The sequence below is a fragment of the Mesoplodon bidens genome (genome assembly GCF_964165515.1).
Source record: "Mesoplodon bidens genome assembly, chromosome: 4".
Classification (NCBI taxonomy): Eukaryota; Metazoa; Chordata; class Mammalia; order Artiodactyla; family Ziphiidae; genus Mesoplodon; species Mesoplodon bidens.
In genome coordinates this window covers 112,109,949-112,135,821 of record NC_138160.1, presented here as the reverse complement: position 1 = coordinate 112,135,821, position 25,873 = coordinate 112,109,949, and the positions used below count along the sequence as shown (strand labels likewise).

Below are 25,873 nucleotides of genomic sequence, written 5' to 3'. Positions count from 1 at the left end.
GTGCTGGTGCCCATATGGGGCCTTTGCTGCCTGTGCTCGCCTTTGACATATCTTTGCACACAGTTCCTCACGCTGTAGAGCTCTTCCCTCCCTCATCCCTTAGTTCTCAGCTGACACTTTCCCTGACTCCATCCAGGTCAAACCCTTTGGCGTGACGTCCTCTTCTAGCACCTCAGACCTCGCTTCCCTATTAACAGGACTGCCCTTGTGATTCATGTCTGCCATCCACCCAGGCTGTGGCTTCCTTGAGGGCAGCACAGTACCTGTCCTGCTCCCCCTTGCACCCAGTGCCTAAGAAAATGCTTGGCACCTGAACAGGTGTAGCACTCGGGAGCCATGGCCTGTGCTGGAGGGAGGCAGGCCAGGGCACCGACACGGTTGAGGCCAAGCAGAGGGAATTTATTAGAGAGGCAGGGCGCAAACATATTTACACGGGTGCGCGGGGACATTAAAAAAAAGCAGAGGCGGGGACGGGAGGCTCCGGGAGCTGCTCAGACGAGTTCCACCTTGGCATTGGGGTACACCGCCACCACGTCGTAGCCCTCAGGCGGCTTGACGCGCGCTTTGGCGTGGCTTTCGCAGTAGAGCCGGTCGTCCAGAAAGAAGTAACCGCGCTGCTTGAGGTTCAGGCCGCAGTCGCTGCACATGAAGCACTCGGGGTGGTAGAGCTTGTCCCGCGCCTTGACGATGGTACCCCTGACGGGTGATCGGAGAGGACAGCGTCAGGGGCTGACCGATCCGAGAGCACGCCCCCACTAAGGGCCTCGGGCGGGGTCAGGGGACCACGGGGGTGGGGGGCGGGTGGGGAAGACAGGGGAGGTACTCACACGATGCCGTGGCCGCAGCGCGTGCACTCTGGCAGCCCCTGCAGGCCGCTCAGCGGAGCGCCTAGCTTGCCCGCCGTGGGCTTGAGGTTCCGGGGGCCGCCAGGCCCGGGCCGTTCCCCTGAAAGCCAGAGCACGATTGGCAAGAGCCCGGTGCGGAGGTCAGAAAAGGGAAAAACTTCATTTCTGCGGAGTATGGGCCTGGGCCCGGCTTCCGTAGCCACCGGCAAAGAGACTGGGATGGGGGTTGGAACGGCGACAGGGGTTGGGTGGGAATGAGAAAGCCCGGGCGCAGCGAGGTGTGTGGGAGCGCGCTGAGGACACGGGGGGAGGGGCTAATGGCCGGGACGCCGGTCGTGGGGTCGAAAAGGCGTGGCTTGGGCTGGTTGGGGGCGCGGAGTTCGGTACCTCAGGGAGTGGGAAGGCGGGTGAGGTAAAATCTTACCGCCCTCGCCGGCCTCTAGCATGCCTTGCAAGTAGCGGAAGGAGCCTGACTGCTTGGGCTCCGCAGCCGTCGGCTCGGCCGACTCCCGAAGCATCCTGTACACCTGTGAGCCCAGGTCTACTCCGCAGTCGCGGCTCCGCGAAAGGCCTCTGGCCAGGTCAGTGCTGGGTGAAAGAAGATGCACTAAGGGACAGGGTTGCAGTACCAGCCTTCACTCTGCCAGCTCAAGGGTCTGGTGAGGTTTCGTGAGTCAGAAGGCAATCAGCTGAGACCCAAGGATCAAGTGTTAAGGGTCAGGATGGGACCTGGTGTGAGATTTAAGGGCTCGGGGATTAGGATGGGATCTGGGTATGGCATCAAAGATTATGCCTCTGTACTACCTGTGGGGTGGAGACACGTGCAGGGTGCCCAACTGGGCCAGTAAAGTAGCCTCACTGCTGCTGCCATTGTGAGGGACTGGGAGGCGAGGTGACTGCCCGTAAGGAGATCCCAGGCCTGGCCTGCCATCTTCTGGCCCAAGCCCCGTGGCTGAGGGCCACCTGCTTGTCGCTGGACTGCCATCCTAGGAGAGAGAGGACCCTGAGGCACTGGGAGACCCTCTGGGGTAGGACCTCTGGCTATTCCTTGTACACCCACCCCTGCCCTGCTATGCCAAGCCTTCTTGGGTGTTGGCTGGCTACTCTTGCTCGGGCATCTCTTGGCTGTGGTTCCTGGTCAGGGAGGGGGTTTGTGGGGAAAGACTGAGCCTTGGGCCTGGTTCAATCCCTGCAGAAATGAGAAATGCTCATGGAAAGTCAGACACAAAAACCTGAGTCCCTGAGACTCAACGTTGGCTCATGAGCCCTGTGGTGGTTCTGACTACCAGTGCCCATGGGGGACAGTGTTGGGGCAGGACCATCCCAAGAAGCTTTTTAAGCCCAGCATGTCTGGTTCTGAGTGTGTGGCTTCCTTGGAGAGGTGGTCCTGATACCAAGTCTTCTTCTCTGTCAGAACTGTGCTGGGTACTGGATGGGCCCATGGCTGGGAATGCAAAAAAGGAATTCCTGTTCTGCAGCCAGGAAGGGTCATCAATCATTGTGTCCCAAGACCCTTTAGTGGGAGCAGGCTGAGGTTTAAAGGTACCATTGTGAGGTCAGCCCCCTCCAGGCCTGTATTTTTTCCCCCCATTTCCTGCTTCCCAGGCCAAAATAGGTGGCCTTCTGTAGACACAGCAGATAGGGGCAAAGGCTTGGCCAGGGCTCAAAGCTCCCCACACCACCACCCCACAGCCAGCCTGATGCCCATGGCTGAAACATTTGAGGAGGAATGCCCTGAAAATGCCTCCTCAGTCCATGAGAAGAGGTCAGTATCTCTGCAGGCATGGTTTCTGAATGGGGACTTCAGATCTTTGTCCCTGCAGGGCCATGTTGCCCCTCACTTGCGGGCACACAAGCCTGCCCTCAGCAGTGTGATAACAGGCATGCACACTCTCACAAGTACATTTACAGACATACCCATGCATGAAGGCAACACATAGGCACCAGCCAGTCCTCCACCTACATACACCTAATCACACAGACACAGTTACATATACTTGGAGCCAGTGCTGGTCATGTTGGGGATGACCATGGTGACCTCCATGACACAGTTGGTGGCCAGAGCAGCCTGACTTTGGGGTGGGGCCCAAGAGCCCAGGCCATGAAGGTGTTCTCAGCCTCAGTCTGGGAGGTGACAGGTAAATTTTTCCTCCCTTCTACAGTGTGAACAGGGATGCTAGGTGGGGAGGAAAGGACGCCTACCCTAGAGGGAAAGAGCAAGCCTTGGACTCGGTCAGCCTCCAGCTGGGGCACAGTTGAGCCTGCAAGACTTTGCCCAAGCTGCTGCTTTCTACAGGCTCTGAGCTGGGCAGGGGCGTGAGGAATGGGCAGACTAGCAGCTGAGTGACTGAATCGGGGTGGTGTCCCAACTTCTCCCACCCCAACAGACAAAGGAGAGGGGGTCTCTCACTGCCCAGATGGGCCCCCATCAACGAGGCAACAGCAGCAGAAAAACCTTTAGCCTTAGCCTCTGAGAAACCTGAGCACTCTCACACATGTGTCTTCAGGGCAGGCAGGCCGGGGCTGGCCTGGCCTCTAATGGGGACCAGATGGGCCATGGGCCGTGGGGGCAGGGCTGGGCCCCGTACAGAACAGGCTTCAACAGGAAGGGGGAGCTGGAGGGACCTGGAGGGAGGAAGCCCTCACTGACCCCCACCCAGCAGGGTGTGGGAGTTTATTGCAGGGTCATCAGAGCCACTGCCCCTCCCATGGCCACCCATGCAGCAGCCTCTCTAGGTCTGAACTCAGTGGTTAGGACACACGTGGTGACCTCAGTGTTGGTGTGAGTCTCAGCTCTATCACTTGCTCACTGAGCAAGTTTCATCACCTCTCTGAACCTCAGTTTCTTCATCTGTGAAATGGGGACGATGGTTTCTATATCATAAGTTCCTCGTGGAGATAAAATGAGACAGTTGCATACAAAGCACTTAGCATAGTGCCTGGCACACATCCATTTTTGGATGAATGGCTGTCATGGGCATTCCTGAGCCCCCATTCCTGGATTTCCCTTCTCCATGGTGTGCCTGGTACCATGTGTTCCCCGTGTCTGAGTACCCGCCAGCTGCCGATTTGGTTGTTGAAGTCTCAGTGGGCTAGTCAGCAGCATGGGGGTAACTTCTAGTTTGCTCATCAGCTCCAGCATGACTGTGGTCAGAATCTAGGACACTCAGACAGAGGTGGGCACTAAATCCAGGTGAGCAGGTGGCACCTCCCAGAGGCCAAGCTCCAGCTCCCTACTGGTCTGGAGAGGATAGGCTGAGTTCTGCGCTGCCTGCTGCACCTGGCTTGCCTTAACCCATCACCTGGTTCTCAGTTCAAATGCCACCCTCTCCAGGAAAACTTTCCTGATCACCGTCCTTCCTCCACTCTGGGCTGTGTTCCCACGTGAGGGCTGAGAGAAGGAGTCTCCAATGACCCTATATGGAAGGTGGGCCTGAAGCCCCAGTTGGTGAGTGCCAGGGTACCTTGTGCTGGTCTTAGGGCCAGCTGTGGTCTTCCCCTCCTGTGATGGCTCCAGCTGGGCCCACCGCCCTCCCCCCTGCAGGGAGAGGGTGGGAGCAGTATGGAGACAATGGGCCCTGTATCTGTGTTCCTGAGGACACGGCCCTACAGGGGCTGGGTGGGGGTGTTTCTGTCCCCACCCCCCATGGAGCTCTTGACCTTTTAAGTACAAAAGGGGGGCAGCAGCTGAGGGGCTGCCCTGTTGCTTGTGGAAAATCCCCCTGCTTCCAGCCTGAGCCCCGCAGCCTGGCCCTTGAGGAGTTCAGTGAGGGAAAGTGTGGGACAGAGGGAGCTGTTCTCCAGCCCCAAGCCCCACTGGCCCAGAGCCTCTCCTGGAGGACTCAACAGACCTGAGCTTCATATTCCAAAGCTCAGGTCCCCTTGTCCTATCCATCTTGGAGCTTACACACGAGAGCTGGGCTCACACATGAGCTGGGGGCCCGTACTACGCTATTCCCGTTTCGCCCATGTCAAGTCTGGGTGATTTGTCTATGCCCCCCAGCCCCTGTCCCCATGGGTCCATGGAACTACCAGAGCAAGCTTCTGAGACCCAGGTGTGGCCACAAATCTCTTCAAGAACAGCTGAGGTCCTGGGTAGAGGAAACCGAGAGCCTCTCTGTGCCCTCAGCCCTCACCTCTGTCCCCTGCCACCCCGGGACTTTTTTCTCTGAACCTACGGTGCACAGTCTCACCTCTGGGCCTTTGTATGTGCTTCACTTTGTATGTGGCACACTTCTCTCCATGCCCCTTTGCCTCCCTTATTCTTCCAGACCTTCAGGTCTTGGCTTGGATACCCCTCTTCCAGGGAGCCCTCTCTGACCCCTTGAGTCATATACCTACTCTGGACTCCTTTGACCCCTGGCTTCTTCCATCCCAAAACTGCTAGGTGCCTCTCCCCTTCCAGAATGGGCACTCCCTGCGTATGGTAAGCACCTGGCCTCAGGGATGCCAGCAAAAGCAAGGTAGGGAACAAATGTCAGAGAAAGATGGGGACTGGGATAGGGGGTGAGGGAGAGGCCATGGCAAATCATTCCCTCTGGTACAGCAAAGCCTCCGTGGAGAGACAGTGGATATGAGCAGGCCCAGGGGGCCATGGTCCCACACGCTGGGTCCCAAGTTCTGGCTCCATCTTAGACCAGTCGAGTCTCCACCTTGCCCAGACTCAGTGGCCCAGAAATAACGAGTTCACTCTGGATGCCTCAGCTTTGCCCACTTGGCCACCCCTCAAGCCCATGGCAAAATGAGGCCCTAAAGCAGCCTGGCTCCACCTCACGCTCCTTGAGGACAGCACCATAGCTGTGACTCTTGTCATACACAGAAAGGTGACTGAGCAGACAGGCCTGCAGCCTGAGGTCTGCTAGCTGCAATCACAGAATGGCCAGGAGAAAACTTCAGTCTTGGATAGGGCAAGGCAGTGCCTTATATTCTAAGGTTGGCTCTGGCCAGGTAGGTGCCCAAGGCTAGGATGAGACAGAAGAGTGCCCCATAGCCTGAGGTCACTTCACAGCCTATGGCTGTCCCCCACCCCCCCCCCCCCCAAGCCTGGTGACTTCCTCCTGATCTGGCAACACTGGGCGACAGAGTGAAACCCAGCTGGGTAGGAGGTAGCCCTGAGCCAAGGCCTGGCCCAGTCCCTGCCCACCACAGGCACTATTGTCCCAGAATCCAGGACTGCTTAGAGTACTGACAGAGCCCACAGCAGGTATCCGTCACCTTGGGAGCCCCTGATGGGGCATGGACAGAGCCCAGAGAAGCCTTCTGCTTCAGTCTTTGACCTGGGCATCTGGGAACCACAGTGAGGACATCCAATGCAGTTAAACCCGCGGACAAGGCCCGGCCTCTCTGCCCTGGGCATCTGAGAACCACAGTGAGGACATCCAATGCAGTTAAACCCGCGGACAAGGCCCGGCCTCTCTGCCCTGGGCATCTGGGAACCACAGTGAGGACATCCAATGCAGTTAAACCTGTGGACAAGGCCCGGCCTCTCTGCCCTGGGCATCTGAGAACCACAGTGAGGACATCCAATGCAGTTAAACCCGTGGACAAGGCCTGGCCTCTCTGCTCTGGGCTTGCTCTGAGCTAGGCCAGGCCAGGCCAGGCCAGGTGGTATATGTACATACCTGGGCCTCGGGATCGATGTGGATCCTGTGTGCCTGAGCCTTGCTGTCCTCTGGGGTATTGGGCCAGCTCCTGCCTTCAGGCCTGTGGCAGGAATTAGGATGGTCAGAAATCTCTGCTTACTAGCCCACCATGCCTGGGAACTAGGACCAAGAAGCGCTGGGGTCTGGGCCCAGGGCCACCCAGGACCAGGCTAGGTACCCTGCATGGATAAGGATACTACCCCAACTCTTTCCCCTGCGCTAGAATGCTGGCCTTCGTGGCAAGGAGACACAACTCTAGATCTGCCACTCACCTGGGGTAGGCTGTGTGCCCCTTCTCCACCAGCTGCTCCTTCCCCCTCTGGTCTGGTTCCTAGAAAGGAAGCCCTGAAGCTTCGCCCCCTTTTCACCCTCTCTGTGGCCTATGGAAGCTCAGCATAAAGAGGGCCAAGCTCATGGCGGAGCAAGCCGGCCTTACACGTTGATCAGCTAGGAGCCCATCCACTCATCCCGCTTCCATTCACAGCCTCTGACGGGGCCTGGGAGTCAGGCATCCGTGGGCCTAGGAAAAGTGGAATGGAGGCTCTGAGGGGTGCACCTCCCTTACTGCTGCCGCTGGCAGAGTCATCATCAATGTCTGCCCAGCCCAGATGGGAAACAGGCCATTAGGAAATTCCTGCTTCGCCATAGAAACCAAAAGCCAAACACCACTCAGGAGGGAGAAAAACATCATAAACCTGCCATAAGTGGGGGCAGGGGGGGCCGAGAGGCTACAGGCCTGGGACCCAGTCCTGCCACTGAGTGAGAAGGCAGGCCAGGAGGGTGTGTGGACCCCGGACAGGCAGGTGGGTGTGAGTGAGGCTGGTTACACCGAAGGGGAATAATGTCCCCACTCTGCCCCACAGGGCCTCCTGGGTCTTCTCAGGGGTCTTACCACTGGGCTAGCAGCTCAACCCTGCCCCTGTCCCCCAACTCAGCAGAGGATTTTAACAATCTGATTACATGTGTAGTCCACACTCACTCTGCTCTTCCTCACCATTGCCCATTCCTTGGTCCCCTGCAGGCCACCTCTCTTCTCCACAGCCTTTCAGAGGCCTGTGGCACCAAGGCTCTGTGGCACCATCAGAGTGGCCCAAAGGCATAAAATTGGAATGAGAGGCTTATTCATGTGTCAACCTCCACTCCCAGGTCTCCACACTTTAGGCTGAGCAGGTAGCTCCATCTGCCATCTTTAAGCCCACCAAATGGTGGGCTGTACAAATCCATCTTATATCCCATGTAATAGGTGACAGGGACCTCACCAGAGGCCCCAGGGTTGCAGCTGATGCCAGGAAGGTCCTGGACCTACAGAACGTGCCCAGAAATTGTGGGTTAGCTTGGATTGCTGGATACCTGGCTCTGAGTTCCAGTCAAAGTAAGCATAGCAGGGAAGCTGGGCCTTTACTTCACTTTTCATCCTGTGGAGAAGTCTGTGGAGGATTACAGCCCTCTGTATGCAAGAGGGCAGGTAGGGAAGCTGGCCTAGGTAGAGCTCTGGGAGTGCTGGCACAGAGTAGCTCCCTCCAAGCAGCTCACCAGGCCAATCTTCCACAGACCCCATTTTGGGGGTTGTCTTTGGGGGCTCAGGCATAAGTCCTGGCATGACAGGCAGGATAGAGAGCAGGGTCAGAGGCCTTGCAAGTGAGAAGGCACCCAGGAGAAGAGATGCTGGCCCAGATGATCAAGGTGGCCCCTGTGTCTTGATCCCCCAGAATCTGCATGTGTGAGAATTAGGGATGGGGGCTGGGGGACAGGACATCAGGTTTTCACCCTGACTGAGAAGACCCTGTATGTCATCCTCGCTCAATCCCAGATCCCCCATTTTGAAGTTGAGGAAGCTAAGGGCTCTTATATTAAATCACTAGGACAACACAGTTCTCAAGTGCAGAGCTGGGACTGGAACCCAGATCCCCCATTTTGAAGTTGAGGAAGCTAAGGGCTCTTATATTAAATCACTAGGACAACACAGTTCTCAAGTGCAGAGCTGGGACTGGAACCCAGATCTGTGATAGGAGAGAGTGTGCTCTCACCTGCTCCATGGCCAGGCAGCATCTGGGGGCTAAAATACCCAGTGTGGAACAGGTCAGTGGACCCCTGGCTCCATCCATGCCTGGCTTGGAACAAATGGCCAGGGAAGGAAGGAAGGAAGGAAGGAGGACCTCCACCCTGCCCCCACCCTGCTACCCTCCCCTGACATCATTCCCTCTGTGGACCTCCTGAATCAGGCCCCTGTGAGCCTCCCCTGCCCCTTGTCCCACTACTACCAGGGCTTCCCTTATTCAGCCATGCAGAGTCAAGGCCAGAGGTGAATCAGGGCCCAGGAACCCAGCCAAGTTGGGTGGCCTCAGAGGCCCCTCGTGGGCAGAGCAGTGCTGATGCTTATCCCAGCCAGCCTGTACCTCGGTCTCAGAGAGGGTGATGAATGTGACCCTGCTTTATGGAGAAGGAAACCCAGGCTCACAGAGGTCATCTGGTGAGCCTAAGAGCCCAGAAAGTCTGGAAGAGGGCCAGCTCTGCTGAACTCCCAGGACAGAGCCTCCTCACTGCGGGCCAAGTGGAGTGTACAGGGCCCTGGACCTGCAGCTGGGCCCACTCAGCGCCGAGAGCAGAGTCAGGGGTCCTGACTTCAACACGGACCCGGGCCAGACATAACTGGGGCTACTTCAGAAGGCTTCCCACCATGTTTAGCGGCTCTGAGCCCATGGATTATCCCCTGCCCTGCTGGCTCTAAGGCCTGGTTAGCCGAGTTGTGGTTTGGGGAGGATTCACCTACACACATCCACATGGGGTCGTGGAAAGTCGCTGTTAACAGTGAACGTGGCAGAGCTGAGCCGTTATGTCTGACTTCCCTGGATCTAGGCAAGACAGGGGGAGGGAGATCCCGCCCAGCCCAGACCCAGCCGACTGCCATCAGCCTGAGCAAGGCTGGAGATGCCTCAGGTAGACCTTCCATCCTGGAGCATGTCCAGGGCACAGATGGGGCTTGGTGACCCCCCAATCCTCCCCTTCCTGATGGGCAGTATAGCACTACACAGTCCACGGCATCCAGATTTAAGCAGGGCAGAGGTTTGGGCCATAGTGGGGACAGCTGAGGCAGGGCAGCTGTGGGGCCAGTAGAAGTGGTCAGCAGTCAAGCAGAAGGAATGGAGTCCTTGGGAGTGAGAGAGACCTGAGGTCAAATCTTGCTTCCCCATTGCTCTGCTGTGTGACTTGAAGCACCCTCCAAACTTTCTGAGTCTCAGTTGTCTCATGTGTAAAGTGGAGACTATATTAGGTTTTACCTTATTGAGTTGGTTTGACAGTTAAACAAGGTGTTGAACGATAAAATTCTTTGAACTGGTCATCAAGCTCGTCACTCATGGGTGGGAAAAGGACTGAAATCACACATACCTCACCCCCGGTTTGAGGCTACCCAAGGTCTTAGTTCAGCCCTGATTTTGGGCTGCCTACTCCCTGCCATAAGTCCCCCAGCATAGTTCCAGCCATAGGTTAAATGGGGGCTTCTTCCTCTCTTAAGCCGCCTGCATCTCCAAACAGTGCCTGTCAAACCCCTGTGAAAGTGCTGCTCCATAGGAGTGGGGTGCCAGGGAGCTGAAGCAGAGAGGCTGTGTGAGGCCCAGCTCACCCAGGATGCTGGCCACCCAGAACTGAGCCTCCCCTGATTCACCCGCATCATCCTGGCCCAGCCTGCCCTGTGCATACCTGCTCACGGAGAGTGTGAGGTGGTCATGGCAGCCCTTGATGCGGTTCTGTGCCTCCAGGTGTGTCATGAGCTCTGTGCTCTCACCATTGATGGCCTGGATCAGGTCTCCAGGGCACAGTGCAGCCAGGGCAGCCTTGCTGCCAGCATGGACCTGTGGATGGACAAGCCAGATGGCTGGACATTGGTCATTATGTGGCCTTGCTGCAGGCTCTGTTCTAGACCCCTTCCAACCTCAGAACCGGGCCAGTGTAGCCCTGCTGCCAGTGTGACCTGTGGGTGGGCAAGTTGAGTTCCCACATGGCTTTGCTGGAGCCTCTGCTCTAAATAAGCCCAACTCCAGCACCTGGAGGTCTGGTGAGGTATGAGGGCATATGAGATGGGCTTCCTCTGGGCTGGGACAAATGGGATGTCACTCTTGCAGCCTGCATACATGCAAGGGACACAGAAGGATATGTGTTCTCCAGCAGATACAAAGCATGCACGTGTCACATGTACCCTGTATTGCCCCACCCAGACAGACCACATAGTAGCCCCTTGACCTGACGTTCAAACCCTTAGTGACCTTTTTTCCTCTCATCCCCACCCCTCCACATGTACCTCCACACACCCACACTCCATCCAGACCATCTGAACGTCAAGGGGGTACTCACGGGTACCAGACAGCTCTCACCTTCACACTTCTACAGATGCTGTTCCCTCTACCTGGAACACACCTTCCTTTGACCCCAAACCCTAATTACCAGCTTATGCCTCCTCACCCTTCAGGTCTGAGGCTCTCAGCAGAGGCCCTTTCTCCTGGAAGCCTCTCCTCTGGGGTCCCACAGTACCCTGTGCGCCCCTTTACCACTCTGCTCCCCTAACATTGTTAGTGCCTCATTCTGTGCTGTCACCACCCCAGGCAAGTCGAGGGCCGTCTACTTTTAGCTGCCAGCCTGCACTCCCGGGTCACAATTTCACCTCCCCTTCCTCTGGAGGACAGGCACTCAGGCCACCCCAGTGCCACTGTTGATCCCAGAGGGTCAAGCAGTGTCCACATCTGGAGCCTCCTACAATGCTGGTCCCTTGACATGTGCCACATAAGGTTGGGCATAAGCTCACAGGAGGCCTAGGTAAGCAGCCTCGGGAAGGAATTCAGGCAACAGGACATCCTTTACTCTGTCCCTGGTCCCAGCACAGCCTTTGGCAAGAGACTTTAGGGACCCTCATTCCTCCCAGCCTCTCAAGCTGTGGCTCAAGAGCTGTCCGTGGCACCGTCCCTGTTGGGGTGGGCGCTCCTGGAGGCCTGGCCAGGCTCAGCTTAGCCAGTTCTCTGTAGTGAGTGGACAGAGCTGAGGTGCTGGAAGCTCCTTGGCTGGAGTCCTGGTGTGGGTACTGCCAAGCAACCTGCCCTGAAATAGGCTGCCCCAGGGAATGTTCTTCTGGAGCATGCTACCCTCAGCCCACCAGCCCACCATTAATGTTCCCTTGTAGGGCATGGGCACCTACACAGGCCTGTCTTCCCAGGGAAGGCACCCACTTGGCACCATCCCACCCTCCCCACAAGGCCCTGCCCTAGGCCCCCTCTTCTACACGGATACCTGCTCTGTGACATGGCCTGGGCTCAGTGCTTCAGCCATAACTAGCTCATGGCAACCTCTCAACCACCTGATGAGACAGAGGCTGTTCTCATCCCTATTTTCAGATGAAGAAAGAGAGGCTTTGGGGATGGGGCACTTTGCCCCAGTCCCCATGCTGGAGAGGAGTCTTCTTCCTCAGGGGGGTGGCTAGCTGAAGGATGACTCAGCCAGCACAAGGGGTGCATTCAGGCCCCTGTGGGTGGAGGAAGTTCTCGAAAGCAGGGGTGGCTGGGACTCTGCCAGTTCCACTAGCTTGGGAGTTCTGGTCAGAGAGGGCATGAGGCCAGGAAACCGTGACTCTTCCAACTGCCTTTACATGCATTGTTTCATTAGTCCTCAAGGCAAGCCTATTTCCTAGATGAGGAAACCAAGGTCCAGAGAAGTACAGGACACTCAACTGATAAACGGCAGAGTTAGGATTTCAGTCCAGACCAACCGATTCCAAATCCTATGCTCTTAACCAGTGTGCTTTTCTGCAAAAGGGAGTGAGGGGAGAGAGAGTGTCCCAAGTAGAAGGATCAGCATGTGTAATGGCTCATCTGGGAGTGAAGGCAAAAGCAGGCTCCTGTGGCAAAAATATCACCAAAATATCGGTGAGGAGAGAGTGGAAGACATGAAATCAGAGGAAAAAGGAGGGACCAGACCCACAGGCCTTGTAGGCCCAGGCGAGATGATTCTAAACAGGGAAATCGCAGGACAGAGTTGAATTCAGTCTGATCCCTCTGGCTGCTGAGTGCGGGATAAACAGACAGAAGGAAGAGAGAGGGGAGTGGTGAAGTCAGCTGGGAGGCTGGGGCGTGAACCAGCCCCTTCACCTATAGCAGCTACATTTAAAGCCCCTGTGTCACTCCACCTGGCCTAGATGCAAAAAGCCCCTACAGGGAGCTGGGCATACAGTTGGTGGTGTTCATTCCAGGCACTAGTTTCTAGGGACCTGGTAGCAACAACCCATTAGGATTCCAAGGCCAGTAGTCATTATAGTTTGTGAGGAAGGAGCCCTGGGCAATGTTTGGGGGGGCTCCCAGAGGCTTTGTGGGCTGAGGTTGCATAGTCCCAGCTCTGCCAGGCAGCCAGCCTCCTCTCTGTCTGAGTGTGGCTGTCTCCGTTGGGTGGGGGAAGTCCCGTAAGCATGGGAGGGGTCGGGTCTTGAACCCCCTCGGTGAGGACACTCCCACATATCATCAGTGTCTGTAGACCTGCCCTTGAGGTACCTGCTGGGCAAGCTGTGGCCTGTGTCTCCTCAGCCCCGTAAATCTCCCCAGATCCCACCCAAACCCAGGCTCAGCCATCCTGGCTCCTCAGGCCTTAGCTGCTGCTCTGTGACTTTGGGGGGACAAGGCGGGGGTGTTCTTCCTGGTAAACCCTTTCCAGCCTATCTGCCTGCCAGCAGCCTGCATCCCGATTAGCTCCAAACAAGGCCGCTGCTGTTGCTGCCGCTGTGACGTGTGGAGGCCTTTCCTCGGCGGGCAGGCAGCCGCGTGGGCAACAGATGTCTCTGCTCCCTGCTGCCTGCGGCCGTCAGCCGCTGCCACTTAGCCTGTCAGCGGCCTCACGCCCAGGGTGCCTGGCCCGCCGGCTGGCCTAGCACCCCCAACAGCCTGCCTCGGTGGACACACAGCATGACACTCACTGGCAGACACAGATGTGCATGCGCTCTCTCTCTCTCTCTCTCTCTCTCTCTCTCACACACACACAGGCCCCCAGCAGGGCTCTCTCAGGGAAGTGGGAGATGAAAGGCTCCCGGATGTGTTGAAGGCCCACCTCACTCAGCCCCAGGGACCCGGTGGCCATGGGGTGAGGGCAGATGTGGGAAAACTCCCAGGACAGCTGGGCCTGCCTGTCACCCTGGCCCCCAGAAATGGGATTCCATGATTCCATGCTCCACCAGGTGCCCACCCCTTCCCCTAAACTGGAAAGAAGACTCTGAAAGCCCAGCCAGCTTGGTCCAGCCCCCATGGCGAGAGGTGGTGGAAGGGTGGGGGGAAGGTGCTCTCAGTTCCCCCGATACAGGGCCCCGAAGACCAGAGCAGCCTGTATGGGGTCAAAGGATGGCTCCAGGTCCCCTTCTCTCTTCCCTTCAGACTGGGAGCCCCCAAGGGCAGGGCCTGGGTTCTCTCCTCTTCTGTCCCCTAGGCTGGCACCCCCAGGGGCAGCACTGAGTCCCCTCTTCTGGCCCTTCAAATATGGGACCCCAAGGCTGGGCCAGGATCCTGTCTTTCCCAGTTCGGGCACCCCCTCTGACAGGGCCCGAGGCATGTCCTCTGTTCCTCTGTCCTCCTCAGATTAGCCACCGCCCGGGGTGGTGCCCCCTCCTCCTCCTCCTCTGCCTAAACCTGGGGCAGTGCATGGCCACAGAAACTTGAGGAACTGGGCGGAGGTTATCCTGGCCCCTGGCCTTGTGTGTCTTGTGGCGAGGGGGTCTCACAACTGCATAGTCAAGTCTCCCTTTCCCCTGGAAGCCAAAAATTCCTCCTGGTCACTTCCCCTTAGGACAAGTGAGGTCATGGATGAGAGACTGACCAAAACCAGAGTGGGGAACTGGATGGATCTTTCTTTCTTCAGTTTCAGAGAGGACCCCAGACCTCCTTGCGATCACTTAGCTCTACTGGCAGGGACCCTTGATAAGTGAAGGAGTCTCTCAAGTCATTTCGCTCGAAATTTTCAGGCTGGGTTCAGTCGAAGCAGCATCTCTGGGCCTCTGGAGATCAGTCCAGATCTCTGGCCCATGACTTTGGCCTGCAGGGAGTCCCCCAGAATGAGGCCATCAGGGAGGCTGGTTTGTGAACTCCTGGGGGGAATCCTTCAAGGGATAAGGGCAGGTAGGCCCAGCGGGAGGGGGAGGGGGCTGTGGGGACGCTGCCCAGCCTGGAAGCCTCCTCTACAGCCTGTGGGTCACCAAGGCCAACCCTTGGCCTCCGAGCCTCCAGGACATCGGGGATCCGGGTCCCGGGTGGACTGTAAGGACTGGGTCTCAGATTCAGGACCTCCCCGCCGCCCTGTGGCCGCTGGACTCACCCGCGAGATGGTGAGGGGTACGCTGAAGTCCCGGCCGCCCACCAGGCGGAAGCCCCAGGGCGAAGGGCCGCGCAGGGTCACGGAGTGGGGCATCGCGAGCCGGAGCTGCTGCCGGAGCTTGAGCCGGACACTGAGGAGCCGCCGCCGCCGCCGCCGCCTGGACGCCGCGCCCCGCCCCAGGCCCGCCCGCCCCCGTACCCCCCTTCGCCCGGCCCCCGCCCCTGCTCCCCGCGCGCCGGGATTGGCCCCGCGGCCGACCCGACCCTCCCACTTCGGGGGGCTCAGAGGACCCGCCCCTCAGCCCCGGCCTCCTGCAGCCCGGCACCCCCGCCAGGTTCTCAGAGAGCCGGGACGGGAACGGCCCCGACGTCCGAGATCCTGCCCCGGCCTCCGCTCTGCGGGCCACGGACCGGAGCCCGGCTGTGGAAGCTCAAGCCTGGCCCTTTGAAGTCGCTTCTGCGGGGCGGCGCCCCAGCCCGGGGAAGGATGGGGGACAGGGGCAGCCCAGATGGGGGATGGGGCCGTGCCTTGCTCCGAAACCTCCTCAAGGTCCTGGCAGGCAAACCTGCGACCCCACCCCTCAGTGCGAAGAGTCCTCTGAACAGCGAGCAAGCACTGATGGGGAGCCCTGGGCCTGAGCAGGCCTGGGCCAGTGTCACAGACCCAGGATGACAGCGGGCAGTGCCAAGTATGGGAGCAGGAACAAAAAAGTACTCAACCTCATTTGGAGAGGTCAGGAAAGCTCTCTGAAAGAGGTGACCGCTGACTTGAGTTTAGAAGCAAGGTGCCCTGTCTTGTCCTTCCAGGTGTCATTGCTTCCCCAGGACACTCAGGCCTTCTCCAGCTGCGCTGTCCTTCCAGGCCTTATCCCTGTGAGTATGACCCCCTTCCCTCCTCCCTTGCAAGGAGCTTTGTTTCCCCAGGCCACCTAGAAAAGGAGCAGCTAGGGTAGCTGGGGTCTTGGCTGTGCCACGTTGGAGGTGTGTGAAGTACTGAGGGGAGTGGAATTTGGGGCAGCCCTTCTCTTGGGACCCTCCCGAGTCTTCTCTCCACTCTCAACCATTGTCCTCCAGGGACAGTCTTTGCAGGTGCCATGGCCTAGCCGGGGCCCCACTTACCACTCTCAGACCCTCCTGGACCCTTTGGTCTGGCGACATCAGGGCGGCACTATCTGTCATTCCAGACCCTGAGGGGCCCCTAATTTAGCCATTCTTGATAACCCTGTGTGCCCTCTTGTCCAAGTTCTGTTATGGATGCTGCCCTTGGGATGCTAACAGGTTATGGGGTAAGATGTGTCTATGGGATCTGTAACACCTCAAGAAGGAGGACGCTTGAGAGGCACAAACTTAGGTTAGTCCAAGGAAGTGCGGGTGCCCTTCAGGGTGGAATGTGGGTGCCTCTCTGGGAGACGGGGTGCTGCTGTCTGTTCAGCTGGCAGAGAAACATGAGTGGTGTGTGTGGCAGTGGTGTGTGTGTGTGTGTGTATGTATACATATCCAGGGAGTGCCAGCCATTGGGCTCTCAATACTGTGAGGGAGAAGGTTTCTGCTCAGCTCTGTACAGACTTAGGCTCAACGGGGACCGAGTGGAAGGGCCATTAAGAGAGTTGGCTGCTGGATGGTCTCTTGGGAACCCTTAGGCCAGAGGCTCCCCAGGACTTGGACCCCATTGAATGATGTGAAGATTGGGGGCAACTATCACTATCACTGACTGTCAGAGGATTAAGTGCACAGCATGGCTGGGTGGTCAGAAACCTCATCGGGACTCCAAGAGCCATGGTGAATGAAAATGGTGCAGAGCTTTGCTGTGGTGAGGGGGACCTCAGGAATCTGTGGAAGTTCCTGCCCAAGGCATCCCATAGTGGATTCCTGAAACTCTTCCTTAGACGTTGCTTCCTTCTCCCAACTTACACACCCTCAGGGACTGCCAACCCTGCCACCCACCATCATGAAATCCCTTCATTACCTTCCTGTTTACTTCCATTTGGGGGGGGGAGCGTATCACCCCCTTGCAGGAGTGGTCCTCCCGAGTATGACTTTCCTAGCCCTTCAGCATCTGGGCTGTGTAATCCATCTCTGAAGGCTTCTCGCAGAGGGTTGAAGACAGGGGTGTGGTGGGGAGTGGCTCTTTTAGAATCAGGGGAATAAACTTTCCCCATTTCATTGAGCAGTTTCTGGGGTAATTCCAGGGTCCATGCCAGTCATCCCCCACAGTGGGTCCTTGATGGCCTCCCTGTCTTGAGAGGACATCAGAGGCCCACTTCTGACAGCACCCTCCCACAGGACACAGGCCTGGACAAGGCTGTGCTCCTGGAGACTGGAAGCAGCCCTTCGTAGGGGCCACACTGTAGGCTCACTCCTGACATACCCTGCATCCTGGACAGCAGGTTAGACAAGCTGCTACCAATACATCCCCAATACTCCCTCCAGGAAACTCTCAGAATTTCCTTTACATGCTTAATGCCCTTGTTCCTGGGGGATTGATGTATTGCTGAATCTCTATCATGCTGGAGCACCAGGTCATGGGACAATTTACAGGGTCTGGGAGCCTTCTCCAAGGTGGGGATGGTGGTGGCTGAGTCACGCCTCACCTCTGCCCTAGTGGCCTTCACTTGTTCACTGCACACCCCACCAGGCATCTGTGCTGCTGAGTATAACCAGACTGCTCATTTCATGCATTCTTTATTCATTCAACAAAAACGTATTGAGTGCTTTCCATATGCCATGGCCTATGCCCGCCCAGGGCTGTGGTAGAGGCATCCATGGGGACAAGGACTGTGTCTATCTTATTTATTTATGTTTCCCCAGCACCCACAGAGAGCCTGGCACACAGAGGGTGTTCAAAAACATTTGTTAGTAACAATATTATTACCGTTATGGGAATTATTATCACAGCTCACCCCCAGGCCACAGCCCAAAGAGAGGCAGGGAGGGCATGAGGGGGCCCAGGAGGGGGAAGACTTCTGCTCCTTCTGTCTTGGAGGCACACTCAGTGGCCCTGTCTTTCAAGGGAGCCCCAAGTAGCTCAGGGCACTATGCCTAGGTCTGCTGTGTATGGCCAGGTCTGTCCAAGGTCAGGAGAAGCTACAATGCTTTTTCCCCAATGAACTGGCAGGCTCCAGCAGGAACAGATGCCCTTGGGAGATGCCCTTGGGACTGAGCCCAGGGTGAGCAGGGGGGAAGGGCCAGAACAAGAACAACCTCAGGCTGAGGTTGAGGCCAACCCCAGGGACCATCCAGAGTTGGAAGCAGCCCTGGGTGGAGTGTGTAGTGAAGCTGATGGAGCAGCCCTTTAGGACACCTTCCTGTGAGGTGCCAGGGGCTGGCCAGAGCGCTCAGACCCTAACCTTCCCTGTCCTGGCCCCGTGGCCATAGGTCTCTGGGTAGAATCTGCTCCATTCAGGCCAATACATCCTTCCTTCAAGGCTGAGTTCTCTCCCTTCAGTCAATAGCCTGGATTCCAAGGGGATCTGAATCTTGATGGGGCACTTCCTCTTCATGGGATGCCCACTCCTCAGTACTGGCCACTCCAGGGCTCAGAGGGTAGCCAAAGAAGATCCTGAGAAGCCCCCATTTCAGTGTGGTCTAATGTGGCCTAATGTGGCCCGACTCCAGGTCCCATGGCCTCTGGCCTCCTTGGGGTCTGCTCTCCAAGAGGCCTGCTGGTCAAGGCTAGGAACCTGTGAGTCTGTAGGGTGGAGAGGAGAGCAGTCTGTGGCAGGGCTGGATGGGGAGGGGCTATGTGGGCCTTCTGCAGAGCCAGGGCTTGGCGCCACAGTGGTAGGGAGCAAGGCGGGCCTAGGCAAGGTTTGAGGGGCTCTGAAAGGGGTGAAGGCAGCCAAGGGCATGGGCACCAGGCGACATCCAAAAGGAAGGTCTGGGGTGGTGTAGCTTTTGGGCTGGCTGAGGATCTGATGCCCCACATATCCTGGGATGACAAGGCTAGTCAAGGAGGCAACAAAGCTGGCCTTTGAGCTGTGTTTGGTGCAGCAGAACACAGGGGAGGGCATGCCTGTGACAAAGGGAGTTTCCCAGCTCTAGTTTTGTGCCATTTGATCCCTCAACAAACTCTTACTGAGTGCCCCCTGTGTGTCTAGCCTAGACCTGATTCACTAGACTTGGAGGTGTGGTGGGGACTCCCCACTCTGCCGTACCTCCTCTGGGGGCTGAGAGGCTAGAGGCCCTAGAGAGAACCAGTCTCTGAAGGTCCAAACAGGGAGAAAGCCAATTCTAACAATTGGAGCCTAGTTACTGGCCCAGAGCCAGATTCCAGGGTGGACGCAAAAGCAGAACCAATTCTCATCAGGAAACCGAGACTTGGAAAGGGTGAGTGTCCAACCCAAGCTCACATAGCTTCTAAGCAGTTGATCAGGGGTTTAGACGCTGCATTGGTGACATTGCCATGCCCCTTGCACCAGGGACTAGATGTGTCTCAGTCATACCTGCAATCCCCAATAGCACCCCTGTCAGACCTGCTTTGTCTCTGTTTTTACAGAGAAAACCCATCTGCTCTGGGACCCAACAAAGGGACTGCCACGCAGCAGGGTGGGGCAGGTTTACCCAGCTGGGCCCAGGGAGGCCCTGGCCCTGAGGCCTGGGAGTAGAGGGTGTTGGGAAGAGTGGAGGGAAGCAGCAGACAGGTGGGAGAGCCAGGGGCAGCTCAGCCCAGCCCAGGCAGGGAAGTGACAGAACAGGCTGTTGGAGGTGGCGGTGAGGCCCATGTAATTGAGTGCTGTGCTACTGGGGCCTCAGGAAAGCAGCTTACAAAGCCACCATGGTCTCAGCCCCTGCCTCAAGGCCACCCCCATCTTACCCTCCCTCCTACTTCTCATTCAGGCCAGAGGGTGCAGGCAGCCTGCCCTAGATCACCCAGCCTCTCCTAGCACCAAATGCCTCAGTTCTACCTGTAGCCCCCAAATAGAAGTCCAGTGCAGGGGTTCTCAAATTTCCAGCTTCCCCTGAGAGTTGAAGGCTTCTATCAGCCAGCCACACTGGTCCCTGTGCAGAGAAAGTACCTCCTTTTACAAATCAGCTTCTCCGGGCGGAACAGCAGAGGGACCAGGGAGCAACTGGACTGTTCATTTTGTTTCCTGGACGCTCCTGGCCCTGGCCCGATCATCTCCATGCTCTAGCATAAGCAGGACTATTCCCTCTGCAGCTCAGGGGGAAAGACATGGCTGTCAGGTGCAGGTAAGGCTCTACCAAAGGTGCAGGCATGACAGAGAGGAAACAAGCATGGGAAGCAGCCCAGGAATCTAATCATTGGGGCCCCTGAGACACACACATCTATTCGTCTGTCAACTTGGGACTTGCTCCCTGGGCCTGGACTCCTGGCACAGCTTAGCTCTACCCCAGTCCACACATCCACAGACACTCACATTTGGCAGTGACCTGGCCAGGATACTCTGTTCTCCTGGCTGAGGACCTTCCTCCTCTTCCTGACCATTAGAGCTGACACCCAGGCCACTCAGGGAGAGCAGGAGAGGTCCTGGCCACTTCCATATTTCTAAGCTCTCAGTGAAATAAAAATGGAAAAAATGTGAAAATAGTGTTTTAAGAATCATGGCATATGTTATTTATGCTTTGGTCATTTATTCAACAAATATTTTTCAGAGCCTCCTATAGGTCGGGCATTGTTTTAAGCCTGAGTATCAAACAACTGAATGTCTGTAACACACATAAAAATGTGTAGCCTCATTTGGAGATAACTTCAAAGATTTAAATTCCAGTCTTCCTAGTCCTTCTCCTCGAGATGAACCTTAACAGCCCCTACCCCTCGTAATTTTCTTACCGGTATAGATTTGGCCTCTGTCCCCGGCTACCCAAGAGTCTTGGGGACCACAGTGAGATTAGTGGAGGCTGCGAAGCCTTCCTCAGGAGTCCAGCAAGCATGGCCCTGTTTCCAGCCTGTCTTCCCAGCTGCATCCTTTCTATGTCTAAGGACCACCCACCCCACTACAGCACCAGCAACTTTAGGCACTGGCTGGTCTTGGTGAAATACTCTGCCCTGTGGAGCGCAGCTCTGCCAAGTCATGCCTGTGGTGCCTCTAGTGGCTGAGTCACAGGCTGGCAGGGACTGTTTGGGCTGACTTCACCTCCGGGCCTGGCTATGGGACACCCCAGCTGTGGCCACCTGGTGTGAGCCTGACCACCCCGGTTGCTGGGAGAGTGGGGCAGAGCTGTGCCCGCAGAGTGCAGCAGTCACCAGCTGGCCCCAGGGTGTGGGAAACCAGGTGCGGGGGGCCACGGGGATTAGAGCAGAAAGAGCCAGATACAGGCCTGGAAGGGTGAAGCTGGGTTGAGGCTTCTCCAGGCCCATGGGGTGAATGGACTGGAGCAGGACCCATGAGTGAGCCTCAGGTCCTGGGTGGCTATTTTTTGCCTCCCAAGAATCTTCAAACAAATCCTTTCCCAATTACTTTCCCTCCCAAGGCTAGGTCCATAGCTGTGCAGACCCAGGCTCAGCAGTGGGAAGTGGGTAGAGCCCTCAGTGTTGGGGGCTGAGCTCCTCACACCCCACACACATCTCTTATACCCGCCCACAGTGGAAAGAGTGTATATGTGATGTGAGCCCCTGCTGAGAGGACACCGGATCAGATTGTTTGCTGCCTGTGAGATCATTGTATTTCCAGGAAGGTAGGCTTGCCAAAGAACAGGGGAGGTGGGGCTGGGGGGTGCAGAGGGCTGCCTCTCCCACACAAGAAGCCAGGATTGCTCGCAGAGAATGTATAATGAGCATTCTGTGTGCTGAGAGTTAAGCAAGAACCGTCTCATCTCAGGGAAGACGAAGGGAAAATGGCAGGTCCAGACTAGACATGCACTGAGTGTTGGAATGGGCCCTGCCCAGAACTCTGGAACCAGCAGGCCCTGAGAGGTAGCTGTGTTTAGCATTAAAACAAGTGACCACAAAGAGCTGTGACGTTGGGCATTCAAGCATGAAGCATTGTTGGCCCAGATAAGGAACACAAGCATTCTCCCTCTGAGAACGGGGGTGCTCCAGAGCCAGCGCAAGATGGAGAGCTTCCACAATTATTGTTAAGGTCTATTTATTATCCTAACACTAAGGCAGCCCCCTGCAGAGAAAATGGCAGATCCATCTAATTTGTGAATATAACAAAGTGGCTTCCGTGGTATGATAAAATAGTTATCAACTTGGGGATTTTTTTCTAGGATTGCAAGCTTGATTTAACATTATAAAATCCATTGATTAATAGATTAAAGAGAAAAAAGGAGCACTGTGATCATCTCAAAAGGCATTTGATAAAATTCGCCAGCCATTCACAGTAAACAGTTAGAAAATCATGAAGAGAAGGAAACGGTAACACTTTAAATAACATACACTAGAAATCAAAAGGCAATATTGGACTTAAGACTCTAAAATTCCCATTAATGTCAGGATCCAAACAATATCCGTTTTGCTACTACTGTGCAGTGTTGTTTTGGAGGTCCTTACTAGGACGATAAGGTGGAAAAAAGAAATAATGGATAAGTAAAAAAAATAAGTAATGGAAAGAGTCAAAAGGCTCATTATTGGCAGCTGTTGTTATGGTTGTGCCTTCATAAAATCCAGGGGAATCAATTGAAAAACTGCTATGACTAGTAGAGGGATCTAGTCAGATGGAGCAGAATAAGGTATATTTGTATATGTATACAGGTTTTAATAGCTTTTAAAAGTATTAAGTCACAACTAATTAAAAAATATGATGTAAACAATTTACCATTCACAATAACAGTGACACATGAGAAATACCTAGAAACTGACTTAGGGCACATGGAAGGCATATAAGTTTTGCTCTAGGATAAATAGAAAAGAAGACAAAATAAATAGAGGCATATGTCATGTTCCTGGAAGACTCAGTATGTTACATTTAGTTAGCTGATAAATTCAAAGTAATTCTAATCAAAATTTATTTGGGTGGAGGGAATTGGCAAGATGATTCTAAGATCAACTGGAAAGGTAAACATGGACAAAAACCAGAGATTTGCCCTACAGGCATTAAAATATGTGATAAATCTGAAGTAATTGAGTGTGGTGCAGCATAGGAAAAGACAAGTCTATCAATGGAACAAGACAGCTCATAGCATGTGGTAAAGGATACATCTTAATTCAGAGGATAAATAGTAGTTTATTCAATAAATCATGTTGGAGTCATTTATTATCTATACAGAAAAGTATGGTGATAATCCTGTATACTATATACTTCTCCATACTATAAAATGACTTCCAAACTGATTCACAAATTATGTTTCAGTTTTTTCTGATCTGAGTGTTCTTATAAACTATTCATATACTTAAACACAAAAAAGGGCTGGTAGAATTATAGATAAATATTTTATAATATCTTTTTCATCAAGATAAATACTTTAAATATGGCTTTCTGTTATATGTAGATTAAAAAAGTCAAAGCAATATACTGCAAACTATTGATAGTTATTGCTGGTGATAGTGTTTTGTGACATTTACATTTTCCAGGTTATGTATTTCTACAGTGTTTTAATTTTATATAAATAAATTTGTATTGTATTTATAACTAGAAAGATGAAGATAATAAAATGAAAAATAAAGAAGAAAAGGATAAATTTTGCTTCTTAGACCATGTAAAAACCTTACAGTAATATACTTCCATTTACCCCTCCCTTCCTTTTTACTATGTTGTTGTACATTTACTTCTACAAATGTCATAAACTCCATAATGAAGAGTTGTTATTTTTGCTTTAAACAGTCAGTTGTCTCTTAAATAATTTAGGAAACAAGAAAACATATTTTATATTTCCTTATTACAAGTCTGTTCCCTTGTTTAGAGCCAAATTTCCATCAGGTATCATTTCCCCTCAGCCTTAAGAACTTCCTTTAACGTTTTTTTTTTTTTTTAATTAAATATTTATTTATTTGGTTGCGCCGGATCTTAGTTGTGGCAGGTGGGCTCCTTAGTTGCGGCATGCATGTGGGATCTAGTTCCCTGATCAGGGATCGAACCCGAGTCCCCTACATTGAGAGCGTGGAGCTTTATCCACTGTGCCACCAGGGAAGTCCCCTCCTTTAACATTTCTGATAGTGCAGGTCCACTGGTGATGAATTGTCTCAGCTTTTTTTTTTTTTAATCTAAAAATATTTTTATTTCTCATTTCTTTTTTAAGGATAATTTCTCTGGACATAGAATTCTAGGTTGCTTTTAATAGCATATTTAATATGCAATATATTGTCTTACGTTTCCATGTTTTCTGGCTTACATTACTTCTGATGATTCGTAAATGTTCATTCTTATCATTGCTCTTCTTAATGTAACATGTTTGTGCTCTTTCACTGTTTTTAAGATGTTCTCTTTGGTTTTAAGATATTTGATTATGATGTGCCTGGATGTGGTTTCTTTTGTGTTTATCCCGCCTGGGGTTTTATTGTCCTAAGCTTTGGGAGATGATGAGTTAATAATTTTTAAAATCAAATTTAGAATTTCAGTTACTATTCTTTTGAAGTTTTGCTGCAATCTCTTTCTCTCCTTTCCTTCTGGGACTTCAGTTCTATGTATACTAGTCTGCTTGATATTGTTTCCAGGTCACTTCACCGAGGCTCTATTCACATTTTTTCAGTCCTTTTTTTTTTTCTATGTTTCCATTTAAATGGTCTCTATTGACTTAACTTCAAGTTTACTGAACTTTTCTTCTTCAGTGTCCAGTCTGCTCTTAAGACCACCTGGTAAATTTTTCATTTTATATATTATATTTTTCAGTTCTAGAATTTCCATTTAGTTCTTTTTTACAGTTTCCACTTCTCTGCTGAGATGGCTCATCTCTTCATTTAGTATGTCCCTCTTACTACTCAAAATTCTTGAACATATTTATAATAGGTGTTTTAAAGTCCTTATCTGCTAATTCCAATATCTGTGTTATCTCTGAATCTGTTTCTATTCATTATTGTTTCTCTTGGTTATAGATCATATTTTTCTGCTTCTTCATATGTCTGGTAATATTTGATTGTATGTTGGGAATTGTGGACAATACATTGTTGAGAGTCTGGATTATGCTCTTCTTTATAGAGTGTTGAGTTTGTTCCACTAGGCAGTAAATCTACTAGAGGATTAATCTGATCCTGTTGAGGCTTGGTTAGAACAGGTGTAAAACTAGTACATTTTGTATGGCTAGAGTAGCCCTATTCCTAAGGTACGGACTTTCTAAGATTTTAATTAAATGCTCAGGGTGTTCAGCAAGGTCTTTCCACTCTGACCAGAACAGGTCTCAGCACTGTGTTAACTCTGGAATCCCCATTTAGTTCACAGAGTCAGAGTTTTTATTCATCAGGCCTCAAAGATTCTTTCCTTGCGCATGTACAACTTAGTTAAAGCCTCAAGAGTGCATCTATGCAGATTTCTAGAGCTCCTTCTCCATGCAGCTCCCTCCTATTTAATACCCTGCCCGCAAAGTTCAGCCACCTCAGTATCCTCTATCTCTGATCTCTGTTTCCTTTACTCAGGGAGACCATTGCTCTGTTTGGGCTCCACTTCCCGTGCCGTAGTTTGGAAAATGCCCTAGGCAAAGAACTTTAGTGAAGGTGGAATTCACCTCATGTGTTTCCTTTCTCTCAAGGACAAAGTCTATTTGCTGTCCAGTGCCTGTAATCAGTTGCTATAAATGTTTTGTCTAGCTTTATAGTTGTTTAGGTGGAGAAGTAAGTCTATTACCAATTACTCACCCATGGTTGGAATCCAATAAAATTTTAAAAGAAGAAAGGAAGAGAAAGGAAGAGAAAGGAAAAGAGGGAGCCCTAATTCAGAATGTGGATCTGATACCACAGGTGTCTAAGAATATAAGCTGGAGCTGAAAGCAGCTGGGCCAGTGGGCCCTATCCCTTTCCAGTATTTTCTAATCTGGCATCAGAATTGGACTAAATAAAACTTCCAGTTCTGGCCATGGTGGTAGGTTGTATCAGACTAATACTCTTGCCAAAAACATTTATGAAAATTGGACAAAATATAAAGAACAACTATTTGAGGGCATTGGAGAACAACCAATACAGGTAAGAATTGAAGGATTATGATCCTTGAGAAAGGGAATAATGTGT

General features: G+C 53.5%; 1 protein-coding gene across 2 annotated transcripts; it reads right to left on the bottom strand.

The window, feature by feature from the left end:
* Nucleotides 1–378: 378 nt before the first annotated feature.
* PDLIM4 (PDZ and LIM domain 4) lies at nucleotides 379–14,991 on the bottom strand. 2 transcript variants are annotated; one of them, XM_081233960.1, is made up of 7 exons: nucleotides 14,819–14,986; nucleotides 10,187–10,338; nucleotides 6,467–6,548; nucleotides 1,650–1,831; nucleotides 1,270–1,433; nucleotides 828–945; nucleotides 379–696 (listed from the first exon to the last, which is right to left on the bottom strand). In XM_081233960.1, exons 1-7 carry the CDS (start codon nucleotides 14,909–14,911, stop codon nucleotides 492–494), a joined length of 996 nt encoding a protein of 331 aa, XP_081090086.1. In that variant the 5' UTR covers nucleotides 14,912–14,986; the 3' UTR covers nucleotides 379–491. The 2 variants fall into 2 exon arrangements, with proteins under 2 accessions (XP_081090086.1, XP_081090087.1); XM_081233961.1 differs by lacking the exon at nucleotides 828–945 and having other exon boundaries at nucleotides 483–696; nucleotides 14,819–14,991.
* Nucleotides 14,992–25,873: the final 10,882 nt, after the last annotated feature.